This window comes from Copadichromis virginalis, linkage group LG7 (assembly GCF_057382275.1).
Source record: "Copadichromis virginalis isolate Kocher_CV1m ecotype Utaka linkage group LG7, C_Virginalis_male_GT1.1, whole genome shotgun sequence".
NCBI lineage: Eukaryota > Metazoa > Chordata > Actinopteri > Cichliformes > Cichlidae > Copadichromis > Copadichromis virginalis.
Genome location: NC_140624.1, coordinates 21,644,790 through 21,672,634, shown reverse-complemented (window position 1 = coordinate 21,672,634; position 27,845 = coordinate 21,644,790). Strand labels below are relative to the sequence as shown.

At 42.2% G+C, this 27,845-nt stretch overlaps 1 protein-coding gene across 1 annotated transcript; it reads right to left on the bottom strand.

Moving 5' to 3' along the window:
• Positions 1-104: 104 nt before the first annotated feature.
• ptpn9a (protein tyrosine phosphatase non-receptor type 9a) lies at positions 105-27,834 on the bottom strand. The gene is made up of 13 exons (XM_085462451.1): positions 27,194-27,834; positions 15,992-16,135; positions 11,962-12,051; positions 10,624-10,748; positions 10,035-10,140; positions 9,233-9,343; positions 7,079-7,395; positions 6,492-6,579; positions 6,161-6,230; positions 4,143-4,221; positions 3,898-4,048; positions 3,463-3,670; positions 105-2,499 (listed from the first exon to the last, which is right to left on the bottom strand). Exons 1-13 carry the CDS (start codon positions 27,287-27,289, stop codon positions 2,309-2,311), a joined length of 1,776 nt encoding a protein of 591 aa, XP_085318577.1. The 5' UTR covers positions 27,290-27,834; the 3' UTR covers positions 105-2,308.
• Positions 27,835-27,845: the final 11 nt, after the last annotated feature.

Here is a 27,845-nt window from a genome sequence, read left to right as displayed (position 1 = left end):
CATTAAGTACAAGACTGAAGCTGCGTTTGTCGACACAATGATACCATATTCAGTGAAGAACAGTAAAAGTGCCGCTTTGAAACCCAAGAAACACACCGCCTGTACAAAGACACAGGTTGGCATAGGTTTTTTTTAATTTTATTTAATACAGTATAACTTTAATCACTAGTCATACGAATGATAAACAGGTTATAACAGAACAAATATAAAATTAATGTAGATAATTGTATAATCCTAGCTAATCGTATGAAAACAGCTGTTGAATAATAGAAAAATAAAATAGCGCACATTTGTGTTCATCATTTAAAGGAAAAGTCTACAAAAAAAAAAGTACACACAAGGATGGTAGACAGAAAAAAACAAAACAAACTTCACTACAAGCAAATTCAATATGAATTCTGTAGCAAAGAACACCCCCCCCCCTTCCCTGGCCCCAACGCATAAACACAAGTTTTTGTACATGTACTCAATAATAATAATAATAATAATAATAATAATAATAATAATAATAATAATAATGGCAAGATACTGGGACCAAATGAAAGCACAGATTACATCCAGTCTGGAGAACTGAAAGCAACAATAATAATGAAAATTATATTTAAGTTTCTGATGCTCACATGGCCCAGAAGGACTTCATAAGGTGTAGGCACAGATTTGTGCTTGGTTCAACTATTCTACCCTCGCTGTCTGGTTTTCCCAGTAAAAATCAGCTCGGTTTGTCCCAGTAAAGCACTATGCAGATTTGTATTCATTTTACAGTAAATTGTTTATATTTAATCATCACTAAATTTACAATAACAATCAAGTTATCCCAGCATCACGTGTAGAGCAAAATAATTACGGTTTTCCTCCTCCAATCCCGTTGCCATAATGACCAATCTCAGAGCATGTTGGGAATAGTTATTTCAAAGTGCTAAGACATGTTTTTGTTTTTTTGTTTTTTAAAAAGAAAAAAGTATTGCACTACTCATGAGGTCTTAACTGATGTACAGATGCATGCTTAAATGGCATAGTAACTGCAGCATGGGCTGCTCTAAGCAAGTGTGTGAGGATGCATGTGGGGGGCTTAGGAATACATTCCCACAATAACGAAAGCTCAATGGCCCATCTCACTATAAGCGAAGCTGCCATGACTCCATATTTAGCAGAAAGGGTCCTTCTGCTAAATATCAAGGGGGGAAAAACAAGAAGAAAAAAAAAAAAAAAAAAAGGCACGATCATGGACTGAAATGAATGATGCCATTTGGGATTTGAGAGGATTCATTTTGGATGTGCTTTACTTATTTGGGCTGGAGGAGAATACATTGATGGAATGAAACTGCTTCTATCCTGACTGTGGTTTCACTTTGTGTTTGGTATGACACTCCTGAGACTATGCAAAAGTAGTTCGTACCATCCATTGCCGTTTTCACCTACGACGTCTGCAGCCAAATCGGTCATTAGTCGGTCTTCAGCCTGCTGGCTCCCAATTAGAAAGTCAGTGAAAAAGCATAATCAGTTTTCCCGCTGCATCTGCCTAAAGCACGCTCTGCATGCCTAAACCGCAGTTCCAGTGGTATAAGCACCCCCCCCCCTCAGGTCTACACGTGAGAAAGGACAGTGGTGGAAAAATATCCCAATCTGACTCTCCCAAAGCTCAAACATTTATCACGACACACCGTTACTCAACATAGACACGCTTCCAAAGTGAACAGCCATGGTAATGGTTCAAGCAATTTTACCCCAATTTTTCCCAACCGCACTGAGAACAATTTGTCCAAGAACACATGAAACAAGATGGCAGCCACAGTTCCGTCTCATCCGAGGTGGCATTTATTATGGCAAAGAAACACTTATGAAACACTACAGCAGCAGTTAAGGAAAATGAAAGAGCAGTTTTTTGGACTGTGTGTCCATGTTAAAAGGTTCAATGGGATAAACTACTTTTGGGAAAAAAAAGAAAAAAAAAAAGAAAAAAGATCTTGGACCTGATCTCACGCATGTAACACCACTGTGCTGCGCTGAGCAGTTTCTCCACAATGACGTGCATTTTTGGAGACATGTTCAGCAAATAAACAAAAACGTCACATTGCCAGAAACGTCATCATTAAAAACACTATGTCAACAATCAAGCCTTTTATCATCACAGTCTTGGTCTGCCAAAAAGCTATGGCCTAGTTTTTATTTTTATCTTTTGTAAGGACAGCATCTGTGAGGAAGTTACAGTTCCTGGGCTAACTGATCACAAAACATGGCTTGGAGCTAACAGACTTGACTGCAGGAATCACAGGGCTCATGGACTGGTTTAGAAGGTCATGGCTGAAGCTCACTGATTGGCTGGGATGAGGCCCTGTCTTTGGGCGTGTTCCAAAATGGCATTGTAGCAGAAGTAGTACTGGTCTGGGGTTTGAATGCTGAAGGCCCTCTGTGTTCTCATGCGGTGCACTGTCTGGCACACGTTAAGTGAGCCTACGTCCTGTAGCTGGGACAGACAGATGTCCAGGGCACAGAAGGTACCTGCCAACAACAGCGGGTTAGTGGCAACACTTTAAGATTACAGACAATGAAACGCTATCATGTTGGTTAAAAGCCTTATTCTCATACAGTCTGATAAACATACTCATTCAGGAAAACAGAATATTCAGGTTACTCTTTGCAGGATGTTGCTGTACCAAAAAACCTCCTTGCGATTCTTTTGGCTGCTAGCAGATTGCTGCAGCGACTCACAGTCTGCATCATCATGCAAACTTCTCTGAAAATACTTTGCAACTGCTTGCTCAGTGGTAAGAAATTTTGAAGCCATGCAACGCAAACTAGAAACAGAAGGTTTCCCATCAGAGTAAAAGTTGTGGTTTAGCATTGGAGTCAACACCTTTCAAAAGGCATGACTTATTTTGGAGACAAACCCTCTCTGTATGAGGGTCTGCAGACAGGTAGTCAAATCAGGGCCAACCGCAACAATCTGCTAGTTACCAAAGTAAGGAGAATTTTTGGTGCAGTACTCGCTGTGTGGCTAGTTCACATACTAACAGCCAGCAACCAGTCTCCAACCACTCAGGGAATATAGATTTTGTTTGAGCAACCTGTGGTTGGTGATGGGTTGCTAAGACTGTGTGACTGAGGCCTTAAAGCACAAGCACACCCATCGTGTTGGTCACTTTACATGCATCTATTCATGCAAGCCATGAAGATGCAGGTACCTGCTACAGTATTCTCACCACTAAAGCAATCTTGCATCTTTTCAAATGAAAAGATGCAAGATTTGTTGCTCCATCTAGCTCTGTATAATCTGTGAACGTGAGCTTCTGGATGACTAGATCATTAAAATAGTGGTAAAAACTGACAGGAACAACACTTGTGTTCATCCCAGCTGCAGCGACAGCAGACAACTTTGCTGTTGGGTGCAGTTTGTGAGGCACTGCACGGTGGGTATAAAACGGCCCGAAGCCCTAGAAGAAGGTTTTTATCCCTGCATCTCACCTGTTCTCCCAATCCCTGCACTACAGTGGACCACCATTGGCGGTCCCAGCGGGTGGCCTGTCCACTGAGATCCCAGAGCCTTGACCATTTTTCTCTGTTGTCTCTTCACAGCTCCCAGGAAGTCAATCAGAGTCACTGCTGAGGTGGGGACGCCATAGTCGGGCCAGCTGAGGTACTGGAAATGACTCACTTGTCTCTGTTCACATGTCTGAATACACAAATAAAATTTTACAGGTTATACGCTTTATGATAGAAAATATGTACGACAGAAAATGCATTCTGCTTGTTCAACTGAACCAGGGAGTGGAGTACTTTGAACATTTTAGGGAACGCAAAGAATATGATGAGGATATCAATCCCACTCTGTTACTGGTGCTTTTCAGGCAATGCCAGATATTTTTTGGCTGCAACATTAAGCAAAATGTTTTTTCTCACCTCAGTGTTGTGCAGTTCAAGAGTGGTGTGGTTGTAGTGGCTGTGGCGGTCCACCCTCTGGTTCACTACTGCTATGTGGCCATAGACCTCCTGTCCACCTTCCTCCAGAGGCCAGTACTGCCCACACTTTCTCCGACTGCCTTCGTCGGTCCTGCGACAGAGGGTCAGGACGTATTTGACAAAATTAACACAGATTCAACTTCTAAAAATCAAAACAGATACTTTTAGTTCATCAACTCCATTACCTGGTTGTCATGACAATAACAAGGACATTTTGTTCCCAAACCATCCTCCAGAAATCACCGTAGGTCCTGTCTAGTGGTCCTGCACAATACAAACACCAAAGTCGAAGACAATCAAAATTACAGTGAGTAAAAATAAATAAAATTAAAATCTGATCCCAGCGTAATGAGTCATACTCATTTAACTGCATGGAGTAGCTCCTTAATGAGATACATTAACCCACAATAAAGACAAACATTCAGCTCATTGTGTAAGACTGCCAAATAATTTTGATGGTCTTAGCAGTCGTTTCTGAATCATTGAATTACAGCAGTGAAATGTCTTCAGAAATCAGGATGACATGATCATTTCTGAAAATAAACAGATTAACTTTGGGCATTTATACAAGAACTGGTCTTCATACAGTCAGCAACTGTTAGTCCCAGAAGTGAGCAAAGGTTTTCCCAGCATTCTCAGAGGTGACGGCGTATTTATGGACACAAGCTTAAGTAAAATACTACAGAGGTCTTCAGGTGCATGGTCATTAGTGTTACTGTTCTTCCCACTGATCTTACAAATGTTCCTGGAAGCCTAGGGATTCCTGTAGTGAGAGAAGAAATGTTGCACTGCAAGTAAAGTTTTGTGCAAGGTTGGGTGTTGAGCGCGTTTTGGTACATGTTGCAAAACCATCAGAAACTGGTCGTATCAGTGCATGAGTGATTATTCTCACTCCCAGCTGTTCAAATACAATTCTACCTGAACTATAGTGTTAAAAAGAAATTAAGAAAGGAGGAACACACTGAAAACACGTGAGATCTTAATGTGGGAAAAAAACAACAACTCTGTACTGTGTTAGGAATGAAAGGGTGCTACATCATTGGCTGGAAATGATAATCTACAGAGGGCTGAATTCTAAGAAACCCTGGAGAGAAAAAAAGAAAACAAAAAACCCCAAACGAAAAAAGTGATACAGTGTTGATACAGCAGCTCAAGAGTACTCAGTAGTTTGTATGGCCTCCATGTGATTCTATGCATGCCTGATGACATCAGGTACTCACCACCAAACCAGTCACGGTGAACGATATTACAGGCAGCACAACATTCTCCCATTCTCCACACCCTTTCATGTTTGTCACATGTGTTCAGGGTGAACATGCCTTGATCTGTAAAAAGCATGGAGCGTGATGGACCTGCCAATTCTGGTATTCTGTGGTAAATGCCAATCGGGTTCAACGGTGCTATGCACCTGTCAGGCTCTTATAGCGCCCTCATGATGTCTGTTTCTGATTGTTTGGTCAGACATGTTCACACCAGTGGCCTACGTGAGGTCATTTTTTAATCACCAAGGGGCAGATACCAGTTCTGATGGGTTAAAGGCGTTCTTCAGCCCTGTCCAGCTCTCCTAGAGTATCTAGCCGTCTCCTGGAATCATCTCCGTGCTATTGAGACTGTGCTGGGGGACACAAACCTTCTGGCAATGGCACACATTGATGTGGAATCCTGGAGGAGCTGGACTACCTGTGCAACCTCTGTAGGGTTCAGGTATCACCTCATGTTACCAGCAGAGACACTGACAATGCTTTGAGCAGTGTACATACCTCCTAGTAACATTTTTCTCCTTGTACTTGTAAGTGTTTATATAAAACCTTACTCCAGAAGAGTTCAATTAATCAGAAATCTGCAGTAACTTACTGTAGAGTAATTAGAAATACACCTTTGAAAGTATTAACTTCTGTTATTATAATATTTATTTTATTGGGCAACAAACTGTCCACCTCAGCTTACTGCCACTGTCCACCTATATGCTTCAGTTACATTTATTGCCATTTATGACACAGCAGTGGTAGTAACAGTGCCCACTTAGACTGATGACCAAATGTCCTCATTTAAAAAGGTTCCTTTGTAGTCACACACTAATTTGGCTGTAGGGTCCACTTAACATTACTGATGATATCAGTTTGGCTCATTAACAGGACTGCAGTGTTATGCCACTGGCATAACACTGCAAAACAGTCCTTTTAAATAAATTAACTTGTCGTACCTTGAGTACCAATGTAGGCATTCTTCTGTTTGTAGCCGTCCATGAAACTCGCATTGATGTAGTCTGATCTCTGTGAGAGCAACAAAACTCAGTCACAAAAGGTCAACAGAATGCCAAACACATCATGTCAGTTCAATTGTCGGAGCATTAGAGACTTTAGAGGAGAAAATCCAACAGTTTGGTTACACGTTTGCTTTATAAGCTAGTTGGTAGGTGTCCCGCTGAGTACTGGGAGTGCAGTAGCCAGTTAGAAGTTTTAAGCTTGACAGCTAAGAGTGACCACGTATGGAACTGATCAAATGAAATGCACATTTTTTAAAACAGCATTTACCTCATTCTTTCTGGGTTTCAAACGAACTCTCGTCTGATCAAGGCACAACACGTCGCCGTAGCGATTCTTCTCCTGATTGTAGGCTGCTCTGTAGACAAAACAAAAGTTTAATGCTGCCGCCCAATGCGGTTTACAATTACAATAACAGTCGACACACACTGAACTAAAGTTTTGCTTTTCTGGTCATGTGCTACTTAGTTACATGTGACATTGAAGTGAGGTCTATAATTTATAGAAGACTTGAAGAATTTATAGAAAACTAGAGGCTAAGTATGCAAAATGAGGAAAAAGATGCAGTCACCAAGCACAGCTATACATTCCACTTTATAAATGCCAATAAGGAACAAAACAAAACATTCTGAAAATATTAGAAAGGTCATCTATTGAAGTCGGGGTTAAAGGACATGCTGTGGAATAGATTACATTACAATGCTACTAATTTTTGTCCTTCCCAGGATGTACGCTGCACCTACAGCATAAAAAGATTACAGGTATTAATAAACTAATCTTTCTGGCAGCTCTGCTCAGCCAGACAGAATCAGATTTTAAAGTGAGCACTGAATGTGCGCCTGCTGCTCTAAACTCACTGTGCACAGTGGAAGGTTCCGGGTGGTGCTTCTTTGCGTAGCTCCTCGTACTCCTGATGGATGCCCGAGCGCTGTAGCCTGCCGAGGTGCGTCAGCAGCTCCTGCGGGCGCATGGACTCTGGTCCGGGGACGTGAATGGAGGCATCTTCAAAGGGGATGCCCACCAATTCATCCACAGGGTCTATTCTGCCATTCTGGCCCGCCAGTAGCTGCTGGTTCCAGCTGTACGCGTCCAGAGGTAGCAGGCCACCAAGGTGCTGAGGCAGACAGTCTCTGGGGAGGTGCTGGCGCAGCTCGGCCATTTTTACCATCTGAACCTGGAGTTAGGAGAGACATAGACTGAGATGGATTTGTTTTTACCCGCAAAGAAAACGGCATAAAAGGTCAAAGGCACTCTGCCCGTGAGTTTAACCTGTTAGCACTACCATATCTTGAAGGCAGACTACAATAACTGGATCTCTCTTTTGTGCACTTTACATAAATGTGAAAATGCTGCAGTCTTTCTACAGCTGGCATGCAAATACTTGTGTCATCTCACTCAGTTAGGAACCTGCGTATAGGGCTGGGTATCGTCACCGATTTCTAGAATCGATTCGATTCCGATTCACAAGGTCCTGAATCGATTCGATTCAATTCAATTTGAATCTGGGAAATTTTGCCTCAGACAGTCAGAAATATTATAATTCAGATCAGTACATTTACATATTTTTGTATCTATAAAAAGGAAGCTGACACTCGCAAGACTTTATCAAAGGTGTGAGCGTCACAGCAGATGCCTTTGTGTCAAAGTAGCTGAAGATAAAACAGAAAAAACATGAAGGTGATTTTCCTGGCCTGGGATTTTATTAAAATATTCTGCAGTACATCAAAAACGAAAGAAAACCATTAATCAACTTATGAACATTACCTCTGAAGTTACAGCGGTTTTATTAGAGACACAGCTGAGCGTTTTGCATTTTGTATAATTTTAAAAAGTTTTAATTTGTTCAGAAGCCTGTTGAACGGCAGAAATTAGGTTCTCTTTTCGGAAGTAAGGGGAAAAAAAAACCCAAACAAAAACATCGGCCGACAGCGCTGTAAATAACGGTTGTCTTGTGCGTAACAAACAAGTGAATAATGCAGAAAACAGATTTCGGGGATAGACGGGAAACTGTTCTTGAAGTACACTGAGAAAGAGAGAGAGAGCTGTGCATGAAGTGTGATTTTATTGTGGTGGAAGCAAAACAGCAAGAGTCAGAGGGAGTCCATGACGATGTTTATGTGAAGCTTAGTTTGGATCTTCTTTTGCTGCTGGTTCGGTCAATATTGTTTGGACAGAGATCAAACTAACAGCTTTAGAATCAGTGCAAAAAGGGCGTGAACACAAAGCACGGACTGACGAAACAGAATCAGCGAGCTGTCGGCTTTCAGCCCCGACCGTGTCCGTGCCGTCAGGTGAGAAAGGAGACATCTCACCGATTCTGATCCGCGGGTCCGCGCAGTGTGTTTACGTCTTTGTGCCGAAGCCGTGTACCTGCTCTCATTTACTGTTTTAAATGTTTGGTGGTTGTCAAAATTTTGTGATGTTTCACCAGAGATTCTGGCATTTTGGGCAAAATATATTTATATAAAAAAAACGATTCAGGATTTTAATGAATCTATATTACGTTATCCAAGCCAGAATCGATTTTAATCGATGAATCGATTATTAAAACCCACCCCTACCTGCGTATGTAAAATTGACTTCATGATATGGAACCAATTAAAAAAAGCAACAGGATACCATTTGTTTTAAGCCTGCTTTATCCTAAATATCAGTTTTTCTCCTACTCTTAGCATAAAAATAAATACATCCCGTGCACAGTGGCTCTTAAGAAATCCATGCTAATAAAATAATGACTGGTAATAATGTAGGAGGTATCCTGACTCCAGTGATTCAACATCTAAAGCATGTGTGAGGCAGGAGGATAAGCAGTTAAAGAATCTCATAATCACAGAGCACAGTTGGTACACCGAATCACTCACTGCCTGCCATTTGAGGGGAAAAAAAAGAAACAAAAAAAACAAAAATAAAAAAACCACCAAAAAAAATGAAGCTTTTGCCTTCCCTTACTTAATAAATTATCATAAAAATGAAGCTGAAGAGCTACTTTGAGAAGTAGTCAAAACATTTACCCTCTCCCTCAGTTTCTCCTTGAGAAGCAGGCTGAGCAGATTGTAGGGCACTCGAAACCACACCGGGGCACCTACGATCAGCACCTTCTTCAGCCTGGCAGGGAATGCCCCCTGGTGGACAAAGATGGTAAATTACAGTAAACCAAATTCTTTGTTTAGAACTCACATTTTAAACTTCATGATTATATTTATTAATATATTGTAAATTAAGGGGCAACCTCTCCTGTGTTTAGAGTGTAAACACAGGAGATAGATGCACAAGTACCATAAGATAAACTTGGCACTAGGTATTAAGTACACAGTATGTGTACTGTATGTGACTGAGGACAACAGCTGCTCCACAGAGATCAATATGTGGGCACAGAATACATCCCGCTGCTGCTGATGTGACCACATAATAGTCCGTGTTATTGACTCCAGCGGACATACTGCTACATGTTTAAAGTGTAACTCACTTAAATGCAGGCAATTGCAAAAATAAGTACCACTGCCACTGCATATGGATTAAGTAATACTTTAAAGGCTATCAACTCACACAGTGAGCCACTCATTTGCCTTTTTGGACAGTTACTTAAATCCTGGAAGACAAAACATCCATAAATAAATCAGATTACTACTTTCTAAGATGGAAATAAATGTGCAGTTAGCCGTTACTCTAGCCCTGGAAAGGAATGAAGACTTTCAGCTCCTTTAGATCAATGAAAGTACTGTTTACATCTGGTCCTGTGAATAATCCGAGCATGTGCATCTCATTTTTGATGTTTACAGCACCTATTCACTATACTGCACTGAAATCCCAAACCTTGAGCAAGTTGAGAATCTTCTTGCTGAGGTCCAGCTCAAAGTTTGTGTAGTTGGAGCCTGCCATGTCATAGATGAACACTAAGCCATTCCTCTGAGTCTCGAAGCTGTGACACAAAAACAAAAAGGAAAAAAATCCGGTTTTTGATATCTTCATTAGGTCATTTAACTCATTCACTGCCATTGACGTCTATAGCCGTCAATTGCAGTGCATGAGTCAATGGGTTTAACTCATTCACTGCCAATGGCTGGCAGTGAATGAGTTAACTACTACCCGTGCTGTCAAGTGGAACTTATTCCCCACACGGCAGATAAACGTCATTTTGGGGAAGACTTAAACAAGTTCCAGTAAGACTGTCTTTTCATGTACAAAATTTGAGTCATAGGATTCCTTCAAAGAAAAGAAACTTTCACTGAAATAAAGCGAGTGATGTGTTTAAGTAAGACGTTTAAAGGCTACAATGCCACACTATGCAGTATTTCAAGGAAAAACAAATACCCAGTACTTTACCCGACACTCTCACCAAAAATTAAAAACAAAATGTGACCGTTTTGTTGCAGCTTCATTCACTGAAATCCATGTTCCTCACCTTTCCACAGCCCGATCCAGGAGGTAGAAGAGGGCCTGAAGCACCACATGGTTGCCTGTCTTGTTGGGGTGATGCAGTTTGGCTGTGTACAAGGCGATGGAGGCCCCTGAAGGGTCTCGTACACTCTGAAAATACACAAGCACACAATACTGGCAGGTTATCATTCAGCAGAGCAAAAGCAGTTTGTCACAATTTTCCAGGCAACTGCTGCCCCCCCCACCCCCTGTACTGAATTGGGGATTGTTTATTAGTACTGGGTTCATTCTGTATTGTTTATTGTGGAGTTATGAGCAAGGCGGCAGAAAATAAGCAAGATGGACACACACACATAGAAATACCAGCCTTATTCTGAATATCTTTATATCTAGCATTCAAGTGTCTCAAATGCATGAATTATGATGCCATTCTTAGAAACTGTGTGGTTTCCGAAGGAGTTTACTAGAGCTAAGTGTGACAACAACTCCCAAACAGAAGTGCAAAAAGAAAGAATGGAAAAAGAAAAATGACCACAGGGGGGCACTTTGGTTCACATGCTGGCTGGTTGCCAGCTCAGAGAAAGGGCTGTCAACAGTTCAACAGAATGAACAATTGTTGTCATTACTGATGCCGCGGGTCTTGGATCTCTTCATTTTCTTCCTGGGGTAAAGACAGAATGCATTTTCTGAGCCAAAGCTGAACTGTGCTGAGAATGGGGGTGCCCGGGGAACCGAGGCTCTTCACTCGAGTGGAGCTGGTGACCAGAGATCCTCTGGAAAAAGCTCCTTTGTAAGTAAATAAGCCTGTATTCTCTGGCACGAGGGCTAAAAATACACCAGACAGGATGTGAAGCCCGCTGCCGAGGCTGGAGAACTCCGACGTCAGGCGAGAGGATGTGTAGCATCAATGCCGCTGTGGCACGTCAGCGGGGAAGGAAAAAAGGGAAATGCGGGAAAATGGGAATGTGTGTGTGCGCGTGTGATTGCATGTGTGTGCGGTGGAAGTCGGCATCTTTAACGGTCACAATTTGGCTGACAAAAGGCCAGGAAACACACTTGGAACGTCAACAAATAGCCTGCACCCCAAAAAGCACATCAGGATGAGGGCTTAGTTTTTGAACATTCAATCTAAGGAATGAAGTAAAGTCATTGTTATTGTTGTTAACGCAGCAGCATTAGAAGCCTGATGAAAAGACACACAAACACTAAACGTCACTGGAATCACTGGGATGAGGTACGTTGTAGAAATTGACTAAACATATACACGCACAATATTAATACACAACATTTCCACGTGGGCACGTTACACATTACACCTTGAATGAATCTAAAAATGTGGAGGATATTTCAGGAACGCACTTACCAACACAGTGAACTTTCCACTGAGCAGCTCGGACCGCAGAGGCTCCTCCTGAGGCTGAAGTCTGACAATTCCTTCTTTAAGACGCGTTTCCTGAAGAAAACAGATCACAGCAGGTGAAGGCAAGCTGTGGGGCAGCTCTAACAGGCCGTCACTTTGAGGTGAATTCCTTTCTGAACAATAGTGAATCACCTGCCTGGCTTTCCTGCCGGGAGGATTCCTCTCTGCTAGCCCCCCCTTCCACTTTCTGTGGAAAGTCTTAAACTTCAGCTTAGGCGTGTCTTTTCAATTATAGTTGATCTTACAGACTTATTGTGAACAATATTAAACTAGAGATACTTTGAGTTCCCGCTGTTGAAATTGGCCAAATTAAAACGCCTCCTTTAGTTTTAAATGAAGCTTTTCTACAGATTGACGGGAACTGCTGCAGCTCACGATTTCTCTGCAACCCTTTTATTCCTTTTAAGACTGTAAGCACTCGGGTCTTAATGGTAACGGATGTACAGATTCAGACTTCACTAGACTGCCATTACTCCATGAAATACGTCAGAAGGAAACTGTAGAGTTACATATTAGAACACTCCCTTTCCACAAAAAGCATTCTTGGTTAAACCGTACAGCTTTCCTGAAGTGCTTACTTGCCACTCTAAAGATGATTGAAGATTTATTTATTTATAATTATTTATATAGCACCAACAACAACAGTTGCTTCATGGTCTTTATACTTTAAGGTAAACACTTTAATTATACAGAGAAAATCCCAACAATCAGACAAACCCCTATGAGCAAGCACTTGGCAACAGTGGGAAGGAAAAACTCCCTTTTAACAGAAGAAACCTCCAACAGAGACAGACTCAGGGAGGGGCGGCCATCTGCCACGACTTGATCCAGCTCCAACTATATAATTTATCAAAAGGGAACATTTTAAAGCCTAATCTTAAAAGTAGAGAGAGTCTCTTCCCCAAATGGGTCTGAAATCTGCAGGCTCTGCATCCCAGTCTACTTTTAAATATTCCAGGGACCACAAGTAAACCTGCAGGGTGAGAATGAAGTGCTCTATCGGGGTGATATGGCGCTACGATGTCTTTAAGAGAATATCGTACCAATTTTGCACTCCGTCATATAACAATCTGTGGCCTCAGACCGTAAACACAGGGGGTGATCTGCGAGGCGATTTGTTTTTTAAAACTGGATATTTGCAAGATGCTACATTTTCTATGACCCACAACTATTAAAGTTTATAGATAGTAACCCTGACAGCAAAAAGACTTCAGAAAATTTGTCGTGTCCCCATAATTAAACCCCGACTAATAACCCCCTGCATACTGCAATGCATTTCCTGTTTATTATTTAACATCATCACAGGGAAAAACATGTTTTTGTGCATTTTAAAACCTCACAGTAGCATCTCATTGTACAATAGGAAATGAACAAGTGGCAAATTGATCCTTGAGGTTTATCATTTGCCACATTCGCAGCACTAAACCAGGTTCGATTCTTCATTTTATGGCAACACTTAAAGCCGACCTCTCATTTCCCTAACCCTCCAAACAAACAGCGCACTGGAAACTTTCCTTCCAAGCCCCCTCCCTTCCCCCATTCTCCTAACGAATGACTTGTCCCCAGCCTCGTCCTGGTGCTGACGCAGCATTAAGCTGTGTTAAATGAGCTGCAGCGTGGTAGGGGAGACTAATCCTTCTTAAAGTCACACCGAAGGCGGTCATGAGCGAGCCAGCTACTCACTGGTGAATGCTACCTTGATGACTGAAATGACTTTACAAGAAAAGGACGGTGCCACAAGTACAATCATTAAGAAGGTAGAATTTGTGTGAAACTTGCCTGGCAACTTTTTGTTTGTCGATGTGATAAATGCCATTCTGCATGTTCATATTTTGAGCAGTATTGACATTTAGAGGGTAAACCCCCCAAAAAACAAAACCTGCAGTAGGACCTGATGCCCTGAAAGTTTCACCTTTATCAGTTTCTGACTTGATAGTCATTTCACCAGATGTCCTTTCTGTGACACGTAGTGTCAGGTGAGTCCTCAGATTCACCTAATCCTTTTTTCATTTTGACTCTTTGGTGATCTCTCGATATCCCCGCACAAGAAGATTATACAGCCAGCATGCTACAGATATACAGTATGTTTTTAAACTTTTTTCACTGCATTTCTCCCCAGGGAGGTGGCTAAGAGCACAACAAGCAAACAGGAAGCAAAAAAAGAGAAGATCAGCCATGTCTATTTGACATGAATAGCTGTCATTTGCCTGTTATGCTTCAAAAAGGCTCCAAAATACAAAAGACAAGATCACCCCCACCCCACCCCCACAAAGTAAACTGAAAAAAAGTCACGTGCCATCTAGTTCACTTGACCTCTAACACAAAGTAGTTACATCCAGCACTATTTTTGTGTTAACATGGTTTAGCATGCACGCCCAACATGTGAAACTTCATGTTCCTCCTTTAGACAGACTTCATAACCTCAGCTGACCAAACCAGCCCCTATTTTGATTCGCAACAAGCTTTCTGGAAAGCTTGAAAAGCCTGAATACCGCTTCTTGAAATATCCCCCGATGTAAAATTAAAAAATAAAATAAGTGCGCGAGTTGGTGTGTGTGTCAGGCCCCGAGGTTTGTGATGCATCTGCTCAGGCCATCTCTTGCTTGGCAACAGCCTCTGAGGAAATATGCTCAATGAAAAAGGGCCTTGTGCTGCCATTTCTGGGCACAGTGAAGACACCCCACACTCGTCAACCAAGAGGGACGCTTGTTGTCAACTGCAGCAGATTTTATAAAAACTACACAGAAACCCAGAATATAGCACTAAGTGTACATTTTCTTTGGAACAAGTCAGTAAACTGTAGTTATACGTCAGAAGCAACGTGTTACAGATTCATAACAGTCTGCTGCTCTCAGTTAGAAATCTAAATTTAGAGCAGCTATTAACTGGAAACCATCTTTTCACCAAAACAACTGCTATAAGCTTGAGATGAGTCAGGGCTTCAATTTTTTTCCCTCCTTTAAAGGAGCTAAACCTAACCTAACGCAGGGGGCTTGTTTGGGTGCAGTTTGACCCTGGCTGACGGAGGCGCAGCGTCACATATCACATCATTGTCACTAAGGTGTTCTTTCACCTGCTTGTGACCTTAAGCAAAGCAGAGGAGCGGCCTTATAAAAACAGCACCCATCTGCACAGCCCACAGTGACAACACTAATCCAATCTCTGCCTTTAGCTGATCTCACCATTGTACCATAAGGATGTGTGCCCCCCCTTCAAATGTGGGATAAATTAGTTTCAGGATTTTTCTTTATTTTTTTTTTAAATATACCCACACTTTGAGATTTTGGAGTAGTCAAAGTGCGAATTAAAACTTGCCAACCACTTAAATTGTGTTTAGTTTGCCCGGCGTTTTCAGTTTCTCTTAGATTGAAAACTATTTTGTTCTAAACCTGAAAAAAAACTGAATCTGAAATTTATTTATAAAATTTCAGGTGAGATCTGGGGAAGTTTTTTTTGTTTGTTTTGGTTTTTAATATTGCTGGGAGGGAGAGAAAAATGGGAAAAGAAAAAAAAAAAAAACCCACTTATACTGAATGTTATCTATTGCGTTTAAGTGTTTCGAGCTCTAGCCACTCCCGTGTGTGTGGCACAGCAAACCCAGGTGAAATGAAAGATAACATTGTTCGGTTATGTAAATGAAATCAAAACCTTGCCAGGACAAAGCCAAGAACAGCCTTGTATCAATGCACCCGTTTAACAAGCTTAAACATACATGGCAGGTATGTTTTACACAACCGTAGCACTGTTGATACTGAACTGTATGTAGGACCTGTTTAAATACTATGTACTAAAAAACAAACAAAAAACCCTCCAAAACTTCCAGCTTCATATTCAGTGTATCCTCAGATTTAATGGGGACTTGTAAACTTAGCTGTAGGCTGAAATTACAGTAGACTCCTTCAACTGAAGGGGATGAATCCACAGCAGCAGAGGGAGGACAGAGGAAAGGGCTGATAATGACTGATGCCCTTACCCTGTAACTGTGGAACAGCTCGATGGCTCGGAGGACGTCAAACTTGCGAGCCATGAGGAACTTGACGGCCAATTCCCTGGACAGCGGAGACACTCCATGCTGATTGGTCCACTTGTTGATTTCCTCCAGAAACTGCCTGGTAGCCTGAAACACACACAGATGTTGTCAGAAAACTCTGCTGTCCCAAAATCTGAGGGTCAAGCAGGAAGGAAGTGAAACTGGGGGTTTGAACTTGATACATCCTCAAAGGAAGTGCTATCTACGGCCCCAGAGATTATTTGATGCAATGTTATGGCCTGCTGCAGTGGGGGATATGCTGCTGTATATCCTTGAGAATGAAGTAAAGAATGTAGCAACAAGCAGAAAGAAGATGAAGTAAACATTTACACCAAAATGAACACAAAAGTGGAGTGACACATGCAAATGGACACGTGTACATTACGGGGAGACATTTGTTGCTCGAAATAAAACTTGCAGCCTGAAGCATGAGCTGGGGAAGATAACCGAATCCTGCAAACTGGTGTTTATGACATGAAGCTGCTTTAATGACAAGGCTGCACAGACTTTTAATAGTACTTGGCAGTGAAATTACTTGTCTAGCTGTGGAGCACCAGCTTTTTTTTTTTTTATAAAAAAACAAAACAAAACAAAAAAGCCCACACAACACGGGTAAAGTCGTGTGTCCTGAGCTTGCTCGAACTGAAAGGTGTGTGTGCCTTGTTCCAAGAAATGGAACTGCGTGTCAGCATTATTCTTTCAAGAGAAGATGATTAATTGTCCATCAAACTCTGCATCTGAGGTGAAGATGATAATTGGTTTCTTAGGAAATCTGGCTGCAACTACAGGAAAGAATCTCTAATGGACCGAAACAGAATGGCAAGAAGCGTGAAAACAGCAACTGATGTTATGATTACTGGGGGTTATCTGGCATTAATGCCCAATATTTGCTCCCCTTTTGTGGTCTCTGCTAACAGTAAGGGAAACATCTGGCTCTTTAGCTCCCAAACACTCCATATTTTCACTAGCCTTTTGTTAACTTTGTCTATGTGCCACATGGTGCTGAGCAGGTACAGCCAGCTGAAAACTGCTGCAGCCAAAAATGACACCACGAGTGATGAAAATGAGCCAAAACACGAACGCTGCATGCGCCAACTCCATAAAGCTCTGCACAGCTGCAGGGAACTGCAAACTCACGGCACTCCTCTGTGGGATCGTCACATGTGATGCCTATAAATATGTTTTTATAACTTCCTTAAGTAACAAAGTTCTCTCCCTTTTAAAAAGTGTGCTTTCAGCATTGTGATACCTTTAATGTCTTGCTGGCTTCATGCTGCACTTGTAATTTAGAAAAATGTGTTTAACTTCGAGGCCTTCAGCTCATCTTGGAAGTAACTTCTGCATTTAGCCTGCAGTCATTCAGGGGCTTCCTGCCTCTCCCCTCTTATTATATACACTCCCTCAGCCCCCCCCTCCCCTTCCAATCTCTGCGTTAGCGAGTCAGCACCAAGTGAATCCTTCAAAAAGACGACAGGAGGAGGCAATGAAAGCTCACGCTTTCAGAAAACACAGGGTTCCGCTTTTCTGCTCAGGCACGGCAGCAGTGGGGCACGCTCGGGAGACAGGAAGTCAAGTTCAGGGAATCCGCAGCTCTTCAGGAATACAGAACGATCCCTGATGAGCGCCGAGCCTGAAGACAGGATGCCACTGTCTCCCCTCGGCAGAGCTAGTGCTTTCAAAAGCAGGAGGGCCTGCAGCTTTTGCTCTGTTCAAGAGGCCTTAGCATGCAAGGGATGAGGGATGATTGCACCTGACAGGGCTGAGGCCTGTTGACATCCGATTCTCATGGGAAAAAAATGTGGAAGGGAAGCGGGGGAGGGTATAATGAGTTATGAGGTTTTCACTGTAGAGAAGATACAATGTGTCATAAAATGTGGGAATGGCCAACAGAGAAGAGCAAGGAAAATAAAAATCCTGGAATGAGCCATTAAGATACACCTGCTGCGATACTTCTGAATGTATGTACTTCATGGTACTTTCTTCTGAGCAGCTGGGGAAAAGCTGCCGACACAAAATTACTGCAAACTCATTAATGTGTCCTACACAGACATGCAAACAAAAATGGGCCATTAAGGGTCCATTCCTCTAAATGTTTGCCCCGCCACATGCCTGCCTGGAATTCCTGCCACGGAAAAGTGACAACCGTGTCTGCAGATTTCTCTTGTGAATCCAGTATGCCAGATTCCAAACAACAGGGTTTAGAGAGATGGAAAACAAACAAACAAACAAACAAACAAAAGAAATCTGTCCATTATTGGTCCAACAACCAGAAACAAGCGAAACCAATAAGGTCCTGTTTTGGACCACGGAGCTAGGTCCAGTTTACCCAGCGCCCTTTGCAGATCTGTGCGATACACAAGCAGTGGACTTCGGACTAGTTTGTTTTGTTAGATATACCTCCATTAAAATATATTGGAAATATTTGCAGGGAAAACTGTGATAAATCTACTCAGCGATAACAAGAAAAAAAAAAAAAAATCTAACATACATGCGATCCGCAAGTGGGCTTGACAAGCGAAGTCCTCAGTCAAAGCAAACGCATTTGACGCAACTCGCAACTTTAAAGAAAATGATCCAGATTCATAACATTTATTGGCTTCTTCCTCTGGCCGCCACCTCTCCAGCACATTTCATGACATTCAACGTGGGATGTTTCCTTTGCTTTGGCTCCGAGTACAGCTATTTCCTAATATTACAAAATTCTAGTCTACAAATCTAAAAGCACAACAGGTATTTAATATGGGCCTTGTGCTCTTTGTTGTTGCTGCAACGTTAAGCGTTTGCGCTCTTTTGTTGGCCAAAGACCGCTTCCTGTCAGGTTACCTTCAGGTACACTCAGGTTTCCAAAAACTTCAGCGGTCTGACAGCTGCTCATAGCCTTTTAAGGACAGCCTGCCAACTCCAGGTGGTGACCCTGTGTTCCAGTAGAAGCCAGTCTTGTTTGGCTTTTCTACACTGGGGCCATATCTGCCAAGAGTGGAATGTGAGGATGAACCAGTTTGTTTTCATGATAGCACACCGGATTGCTGTGGAAGACTCACTGCAGAGGAGTGACTTATTCAATTCCTGGAGGATGCATAAATATTTGGCTGACTTGCCCCACTTTTGAAATAACTGGAGATTTTCTTTTTTCCTTGAAGTTCAATTACTTAAAACAAAACAAAACAAAAACAAAACAAAACAAAACAAAAAAAACAACACCACTTGATTCGAGCTTATGTGTCCTGCCATAGCCAGAGGGATTTCTGTGAGCACAGAATGAGTTTGTATCTAGTCACAAGTCATCCTGACTGCAGAGAGAAACATTTTCTGGCCTGACGTTACATAATCCTGTTTTTGTTGTGAGTGTTGTTCGCTGGTTGTGGCGGACGATGACAGACAATAAATAATTGATCAGATTTGCTGTGGTTGCGACCTCCTGTGTTGGGAGTTAACTGATGAAGTTGTGATTGATTATTAGCGCTAAAAGCAAAGATCCAGTTGTACAAACATGTTACAACACCCCACCCTAAAGGGGTCACTGCTACAGGAAGATGTCTGCTATAGGGAGAAAGGGGCTATAATCAGCAGCAGTCAGGAGTTAACAGATTCAAGAAACTAATGAACCATGATATCACTTTCACACCTTTATAATGCTGCACTTTGCATTGTGGAAATCATTACTGATAGCAGCATACTGGCAATGCATTCATTTAGTCAGCATTTCCACTTTGACAACTGAAAGTTGATTAACACACATTATCCTCTACACTCCTATTTTCTGTGTGATCCAAATGTCATGCCACACGACTATTATTATAGTACATTCCCCTACATTCATTGACAACCTTTATTCTATGCTGCTTCAACCCACGTTCTTCTAAGACTAAGGCTCCTGCCACAACTGCCCACCATGCTACGAGCATGCATGTTGAAAAAGTAGTTCATCAATAATGACTAAATAATCTTGCAATTTGTCTCCAAGGAACAACGTCGTGGTAAGCTGCAATTACCATCCAATACTGCTATACTTTTTATGTCAAGGTAACTCCAGGGTGACTATTTTGAGCAACAATGTTGCCAATCAGTTATCGTGATTACTTTCTATTCATTTTTGTGAATAAAACATCCCAGTCACATCTTCCTTGTGTCTGAGTTAAGATCCATGTGCAAAGGTTTTGTTCTGTCCAGTCATCAGTAGAAAAACTGTATTTAGTAAACCAGGATCAAAAACTCTTAACTGGACAGAAAAACAAAGCACTGTTTGCATAAACTTTGCCTGATGAGGGTCTGAGGCCCAACATGTTATAAGTAAAACAAGTCAATTCTTTCTGTGCATGTTTACTTCAAATAAGCTTACAGTAAACAATAATATTTGCTCCATATTGATATAATGGCATCAGAAAGTTGCTGCAGATTTGTCGACTGCACGACCATTATGTGAAGGTGCTCTATTGGATTGAGATCTGGTGATTGTGGAGGTCACCTGAGTTCAGTCTCACATTCAAGATCCAAGTTTTGTGACATGCTCTGTTATCCTGCTGAAAGCAGCCATCAGGAGACGGGGATGGACATGGTCAGCAACAAAATCTAAGTAACTTCAGGTGTCTAAAGGATGCTCAGTTGCCATTAGGAGACCTAAGTGTGTCAGGAAAATATCCCTCACACTATTATACAACCAGCCTGAAACGATAATACAAGGGAGATGGCTCCATTTTTTCATATTCTTTATGCAAAATTTTTCCAATTTTTTTTTTATTTTCTGATTTTGGTGAACAAGTATCATCTACTTCAAAGTTTAACATGTTGTGGGTTCAGAGATGCTGTTCTGCACACCATGGATGTAACAAGTGGTTATCAGACAAGCCAACTCACCCTCACCTCAAATTTCTTCTGTTGTCCAATTAGCCTCAATTTCCCCTTTCTTAACTGACAGTTGTGACACCCACGTGGTCCCCTGCCACTGTAGGCCATCTGCTCCAACGTTCAATATGTTGTGGCTTCGGAGATGCTCTTCTGCACACCTCTTGTTGTAACAAGTGGATATTGAGTCACTGTCGCCTTCCCATCAGCTTAATTTTTTCATACCAGTCTCTGTATCCCCCCCCCAACTTCTCTTCCGCATCCTGATGCTCACTTTGAACTGCAACAGGTTCTTATTGATCAGTTCTTCATGCCTAAAATGCACCGAGTTGCTGCTATATGGCTGATTAGAAACTCTCATTAACCAGCAGTTGAATGGTACATAATGAAGCACCTGATTAATGTGCAAACTGGAATTTTCACATGTACCACAATGCTTGGTTATAAGAACTGGTCCTGAATGTCTCAGTACTGACATCAATAATCAGTCCACTGTATTTATAATCCAAGAAGGATTCGTGGTGACTGTATCAGTGTGTCAGCTTATATTTTATGGAAGGATTACTGAAAACAGTGCTGCAGGGGTGTCTGCAGTGTCATGCTTACACTTTGATCTTAGGAAGAAGGCTGATGCATTTCTTCATCATCCCCCCCCGCCCGCCCGGGATTCATGGCTGCCCGTCACATGGTTTTTCCAGCATTTATTTGATTACAGATGCCATGCTAATCTATTTACAAATGTAGGACTGCTGTTGCCAAGCGCCTTCGATTCACTTCACTGAGTCCCATTTGGCACGAGTCAATACCAAAACAGGAAGTCAATAACGTCACTATCTCCCTATTCCCACTTTCCCTCACTCTGCTGCTTCCGGGGAGTAGACTCTACTCAACACACACACTCTGTAACTCATAAAGTCCCCCCACCCAGAGTCTAGTGGAAATACTTTTAACAGCTGCCTTTAGAATGAAGTACCACTACACCAGTGTATACTCCCAAGAGAACACACACACACACACACACACACACGGCTGCAGATGTAATGAGGGCGTCCGGTACCCTAGCAGGGGCCCTGGCTCACACAGGAAATGGAGCAGGCAGATAAGGAGCTTTCTGCTGGCCAGATGATGAGGACTCGGTGGAAAGAGAAAGCACGAGCATGACTGGCACCGAGAAGTAGTATATATGAGAAATCGAGCTTCTGCAAAGTCATAGTTATTCCACCACAGTAACTGCACTGCTCTGCTGACGCTGGATTTCGAAATAATTGGGTAAGCTTAACAGCGAGATAACTTCAACTGGTTATGTCTAAACCAGAAGCTGATGAAATCTTACATAATCTAATACGACAGCCATACATAAACCCCTACCTTCATGAATGAGTTAGACTGCTGTTGATTCAACTTGAATTTATTTTTAGAGGCAGCAGTCTGTGGTGCTTTTATTATTATTTTTTATTTTTATTTTTTAACTGAATTATATTGAGAAACGTCCTCTACTATCTCGAGTATCATCAGTGACATCAATGAGGTGGAAAAAAATACCAGAAACTGTACGACAACCCATAGAGGATCAAACACTGATTTCTGAGAACAGATGGTTATGCTAACTTTACATTTAACACCCCCCCCCCAAAAAAAACAAAAACAAAAGAAGCACAACTAATCTTTAAATGTAAATAAATGTGGAATGCATTTGTTTGCAAATCATATAAACTCTGTATTAGGGCTGGGCTATATCATACCGTTCACGGTAATACCGGTGTAATTTTGGGCAACGATAAGAAAATGAAATATCGCGATAGAATATGGGTAAAACGCGAATGCGCAGCCCTATGTTTACATACGCACATGGCGGCGACACAGAATGAGAAGAGCGAAAGTGGATCGTTGAATGAAACGGATGAACCAGAACTGGTTTGTAAAAATGCTGCAACTTCAGTGGTGTGGAACTGGTCTGGCTTTCATCCGTCAGATACACAACAAAGCACTATTTTTGGTAGAGCATGCTAGCAGGCCGTCGTTATTACCGTGTTGTTTGGAAAATACGGCACACTTAAAATCAATCCTTTGATTTTTCTGAAAATCGACAGTGCCCCTTATAATCCCGTGTGCCTTATGTATGAATTCTGGTTGTGTTTACTGACCTCGAAATGAAAATCTGTCAAATGTTTCAGTACGACTTTGCTAAGCTACGAACCCGCACCGCTTGATGGATTGTCGGAGCATTACGGCTATTGTAGCCAGGTGTCTCGCGGAGTCATATGTACTGTGCTTCAACATAATATTACCGTATTGTGTGTATAAGCTATTTTTAAGTTTTGTGGATATTATACATGGTTATGCTGAGGATATGTCGGCCAGTTTCCACTGGAAATGCCTTTTGGTTAAACTGTCAGCAAGGAATTTGCATTTGCACTGTTACGTTTTTATATAACTAATGCACATAAAAAACGGCTGCTTGTTTAAGTGAAAATACATTGATGGGTTTGTTGCACTAATAAAGTTGTGGAGTTGTAAAGTATTTTGTCTAGTGTCAATTATATCGTCATCGTAAATTTTCAAATGTATATCGTGATAAATATTTTTGGTCATATCGCCCTGCTCTACTCTGTATGTAATTGAGAAAAAACACAAAGGCAGTTTTGGGTCTTTGCATTTCATGATGCATGACCTATCTGGACTGCAGGCAGGCCACCTTAGCAGCTGGTCTTACTACTCAACCGTACTGCTACAATATGTGCAGAATGTGAATGACATTACAGTTCTTGAGTAAACAAAGCCGTCCCAGAAAGAAGGGAAAACCTGTGTGGCAGTAAATGCAACCTGTTTATAACATTCATGTTGCCTTCACTGATCTCCAAGTTACCAATGTCAGTGGTCATTGCAGGCTGTATGTTGACAAATTATCCAGATAGCAGCATTGCAGCATCCATGACTTCCAAATCAAAATTCCAAGTTTTCATTCATCCACCACAGTTTTTCCACTTTGACTTCAGTCCATCTTTTATGAGCTGGGATCCTGAGAAGCTGATAGCATTTCTGGATCTCTCACATTGTGTTTTAACTCACATTTGTAAATGCAGTTTTTGGTACGTCTCCCATAGCCCACGCAGATTTTTTTTTTTTTTTTTTTTAAACTCAGAAGAGCATTTGATTTTAAATGCAGAGCCGCCCCAGGGCCCAAAAAAGAAAAATCAGGGCCGATAAATATTGGTTTTTGGCCTTGTGTGCAGGGATTTCTCTGGATTCTCTGAATCTGTTAATGATACCATGTACTACAGATAATGAGAAGCCTAAACTTTTACTTTGAGAAACATCCTAGTTAAACTGTTGCCCATGCGGTCTTTTGCAGAGCGCTGAGCCTCTTCCCATCTTCTGACTGAAAAGCCTCACAGGGATGTTCTTTTTATACCCAATCATATTACAAACTAACCTAATTATTTCTGAGATGTTCTGCCAGAAACCTCCCTTCCTCCCCCCACAGTACACAGACTTTACAGTCTTTCGTGGCCCCAGTCTCAGTTTATCTGATCATTCATCTCGGTGCTATTTTCAATTACATTTCTATTTACATTTTTGCACACATGCTATTTTTCCTGAAAACAGCCAATACCGAATAGCACATCACAAACACTTTAGTTATCAAATCTGAGTCAGAGGCTCACTCATGTTGAGCAAACGTTTCAAAATAAGTTAAATAACAGTTTGCGAGGAGAAAGAAGAAACATGCACGACACTGGTTCAGTCTCTTAACCACATAGAGGAAGTCAACCAAATCCTCAAGCACTTAAAGCAACATTTTTCAATACAGAAAGTGGAAAATCCATTCTGCAAGCTAGAGCATATAGTCAGGACTGGATCATGTGACCCTGAATCCTCCCTTTGTTATGCTGCAATAGGTGTAGGCTGCTGGGGGATTCCCATGATGCATTGAGTATTTCTTCTTCAGTCACCTTTCTCCCACACCATGTGTTAATAAACCTCTCTGCATTGAATCATTACTGTTATTAATCTCTGGCTCCCTTCCACAGCATGTATTTTGTCCCATCTTCCTCCCCTCACCCCAGCTGGTCGCGGCAGATAGCCTCCCTTCTCAGAGCCTGGTTCTGCTCGAGGTTTCTTCCTTCCCACTGTTACCAAAGGGCTTGCTCATAGGGAGTCATGACTGTTGTAGGGGCTACCTTACAATATAAAGTATGCACACAAAGCTTCCATTAAATGCATGTAAAATTATCCATCCATTCTCTTTCACTTATACTTATTAGGGTTGTGGGGAGGCTGGAGTCTATCCCAACTGCCATAGGGCGAGAGGTGGGCTACACTTTGGACAGGTTGCGAGACGGTCACATGACTAACACAGACAGACAACCATTCAGACCTATGAGCAGTTAAGAATCACCACTTAACATAACCCCACTGACTGCATGTGTTTACAGTGTGGGAGGAAGCCAGAGTACCTGGAGAGAACCCACCTAGACACTGAGTGAGAAAAAAAAAATCATTATCAAAGAATATGGGCAAAACGGAAGCAACACTTCCTTTATAATTTTGTTGACCTTGACTACAGGTTCACTCTTGCCCGTTTGTTTTCCTCTCTCTGCCGTCTTCATTGTGCTCACTTCTGTTCTCTCCGACTTTGTGCTGTTACCCAAAAGTTCAACTGTAACAGCGAAGCAGAACTTACAAACCAATGAAAGGCATAAACTGCTCCTCATTTATAACAATATTCAGACTGACTACAGGCTGCTACTGGACGTAAACTTCCTTTCGACTTGCTCTCACCTGGATCAGGAGCTGTACTGCAGACAAACAATGAAGCGCAGAACCGGAATAGAAATCTTTAACAAACTAAAAAGTGCGCAAATAAAGTACATCAGCTCCTTTGCTGGTATATCACTAGTTGCCAGCAGACTAGTGGCTTGAAAAGCTAAAATTAGCAAATAATCTCTGGTGATTTAGGCTACATTAGCTAAGCTAATCACTGATTTGTGTCATGAAATTACCCCTGCATATTCTTTCTGGTGCAGCAACTCAAGTCTTATCTAGAGTATTAATGACAAACCACACTGCTGAAGAAGCAACTCCTCTGTGAGAGACTGAATCATCATAACACCAAGAACACTGGGCAGTTTTCTTTAGGGGTGGTGTGATGAAATTGAGGGACACTTGAGCACCCCTAAAAAGAGTCTGAACTCGCCTATGTAAGATACCGATACCAGCATCGGCATCGATACCATCGATATTTCGATCTGCCCACCTCTACCATTCATGCATAACTCTACTACTACACTCTGTTTTATAGCTAGGTCTGTAAAAGATTTCCATCCTCATATGATTAAATACTTGAAATCGCAGGAATATTCAACTCAAAAATCACAAGTCAAAAAAGAGCAAACAAGTAAATCTTTACACTTGAGGACCTGTTCAGACATTATCGCAAACAAACAAAAACAAAGGCTGGCTGCTTATCTGTCCATCATCTAAGGGACTTATCAAGAAAATCCTTCTGCTCCAATAATCAAGAGTCTCATCATTCCTAGAATAAACGCTCCGTTCTTCGGGCTCAGAGTTCTTGAAGCCTAGAATGAGCCAATAGGCCAATTCCTGTTCTTGGAATAGTTTTCTCAGAATTCTCCCACTTCTCACTACTTCCAAGCCTCGAAGTAGAAAAACAGGCCAATAATGTCGAAAACGATATGATAACTTAAAGCTGGTGTTTAAAAGTGTGGGGACAGAGTTTGCACGGCTATTTTTACTTAAAGCAAACAACAAAGTACTGAAATATTTGAGAGAAACGCACTTCCTCCATCCTTAACTTGGAAAGTGCGGCGATATGTGCGTTAAAATGTGCTCGGATGGCACGGCATGACTCTTTACGCTGAGCCAAGTTTCTACTGTGTACATTTTGTCAAAGACCGGCCAGCGTTTCCGACTCTCGCGGCCAAGCAGTTTCCCGTCAATACACCGTGTTTAACTACGACACACGAAACAAACATGCCCCCCTTCCCTTCCATTTTCTAGGGGGGCGATAAAGACAAGCTCGGCCTGTGCTGCAGCCCATCAGCTCAGCCGCTGACAGTGATGCAAAGAGAGCAGTAATGCGCCAGAAATCGATACAATATTTCCGCTCGGCATTCAGGACCGTTTCGGAGCACAGCCACCATTTGCGCACTCGCAGTACACAGGGCAAAAAAGCCTCCAGGTAGAGTCTCGAGACTGAAAGATTTTTATTTATTTATTTATTGTTAGCCAACATAACCCAGAAACGAAGAAGTGTAAAAGACACGGACTCTCAGGGCCTACCTGCTCTTCCTCCGCTGATAAAGTAGCTGCCATGATTCCCGTCAAATCTTTGACCACTTCTTTTTTTGTTTCCTTCCCGACACTGATCCGTTTCATACAGCAGAGGATGGCGGTGATGTCGGTGTGTCTGTCCCTCGTGTGAAAAAACGGGGTTTGGAGGAGGAGGTGGTGGAGGAGGTGGAAGAGGAGGGGGAGGGTTGTCCCTCTCGCTCACAAACTTGAAGGCATTTAAAAACGCCACAGTTTTCAGCCGAGTGTGTTTGCTTCTGATACCGCCTGCGATCGCGAAGCACGCGGGCCAATTAGCATAAATCTACCAGTCTACAAACTCGAGCGAGCCGCTGATGTGTCAGATTTCACCGAGAAGGAAATTAGAAATGGAAAAGGGAAGGAGGGGGGAAAAGCACGGCGCTCGGAACAGCCTAGACGAGGACTCGCTTCATTCAGCTCGGGTTCAGACCGTGTTCAGCACACGTCGGACTGCGGCTGCCCGCTGCCTCCTCCAAGCCATGTATCGCAAGTTTTGAAGCTGTGAACCTCGCCTTTATGCTGTGAGACGGTGACACGCGCACGACCCTGAGCACCGCGAGAGACAGCAGGCTTTTCTCTCTGCGTATTGCTGCGCCCCCCCCCTAGTGGATAAGTCGAGAAC

What these genes read in the sequence shown, in the direction of transcription:
- ptpn9a (XM_085462451.1), bottom strand. Translation starts at nt 27,289, where the DNA reads ATGAAACGGATCAGTGTCGGGAAGGAAACAAAAAAAGAAGTGGTCAAA. An exon ending in AGATTCTCAACTTGCTCAAG is followed by an intron (nt 9,344 to 10,034) that starts GTTTGGGATTTC and finishes TTTGTCCACCAG; the next exon opens with GGGGCATTCCCTGCCAGGCT. An exon ending in GGAACCTTCCACTGTGCACA is followed by an intron (nt 6,580 to 7,078) that starts GTGAGTTTAGAG and finishes TTTTGTCTACAG; the next exon opens with AGCAGCCTACAATCAGGAGA.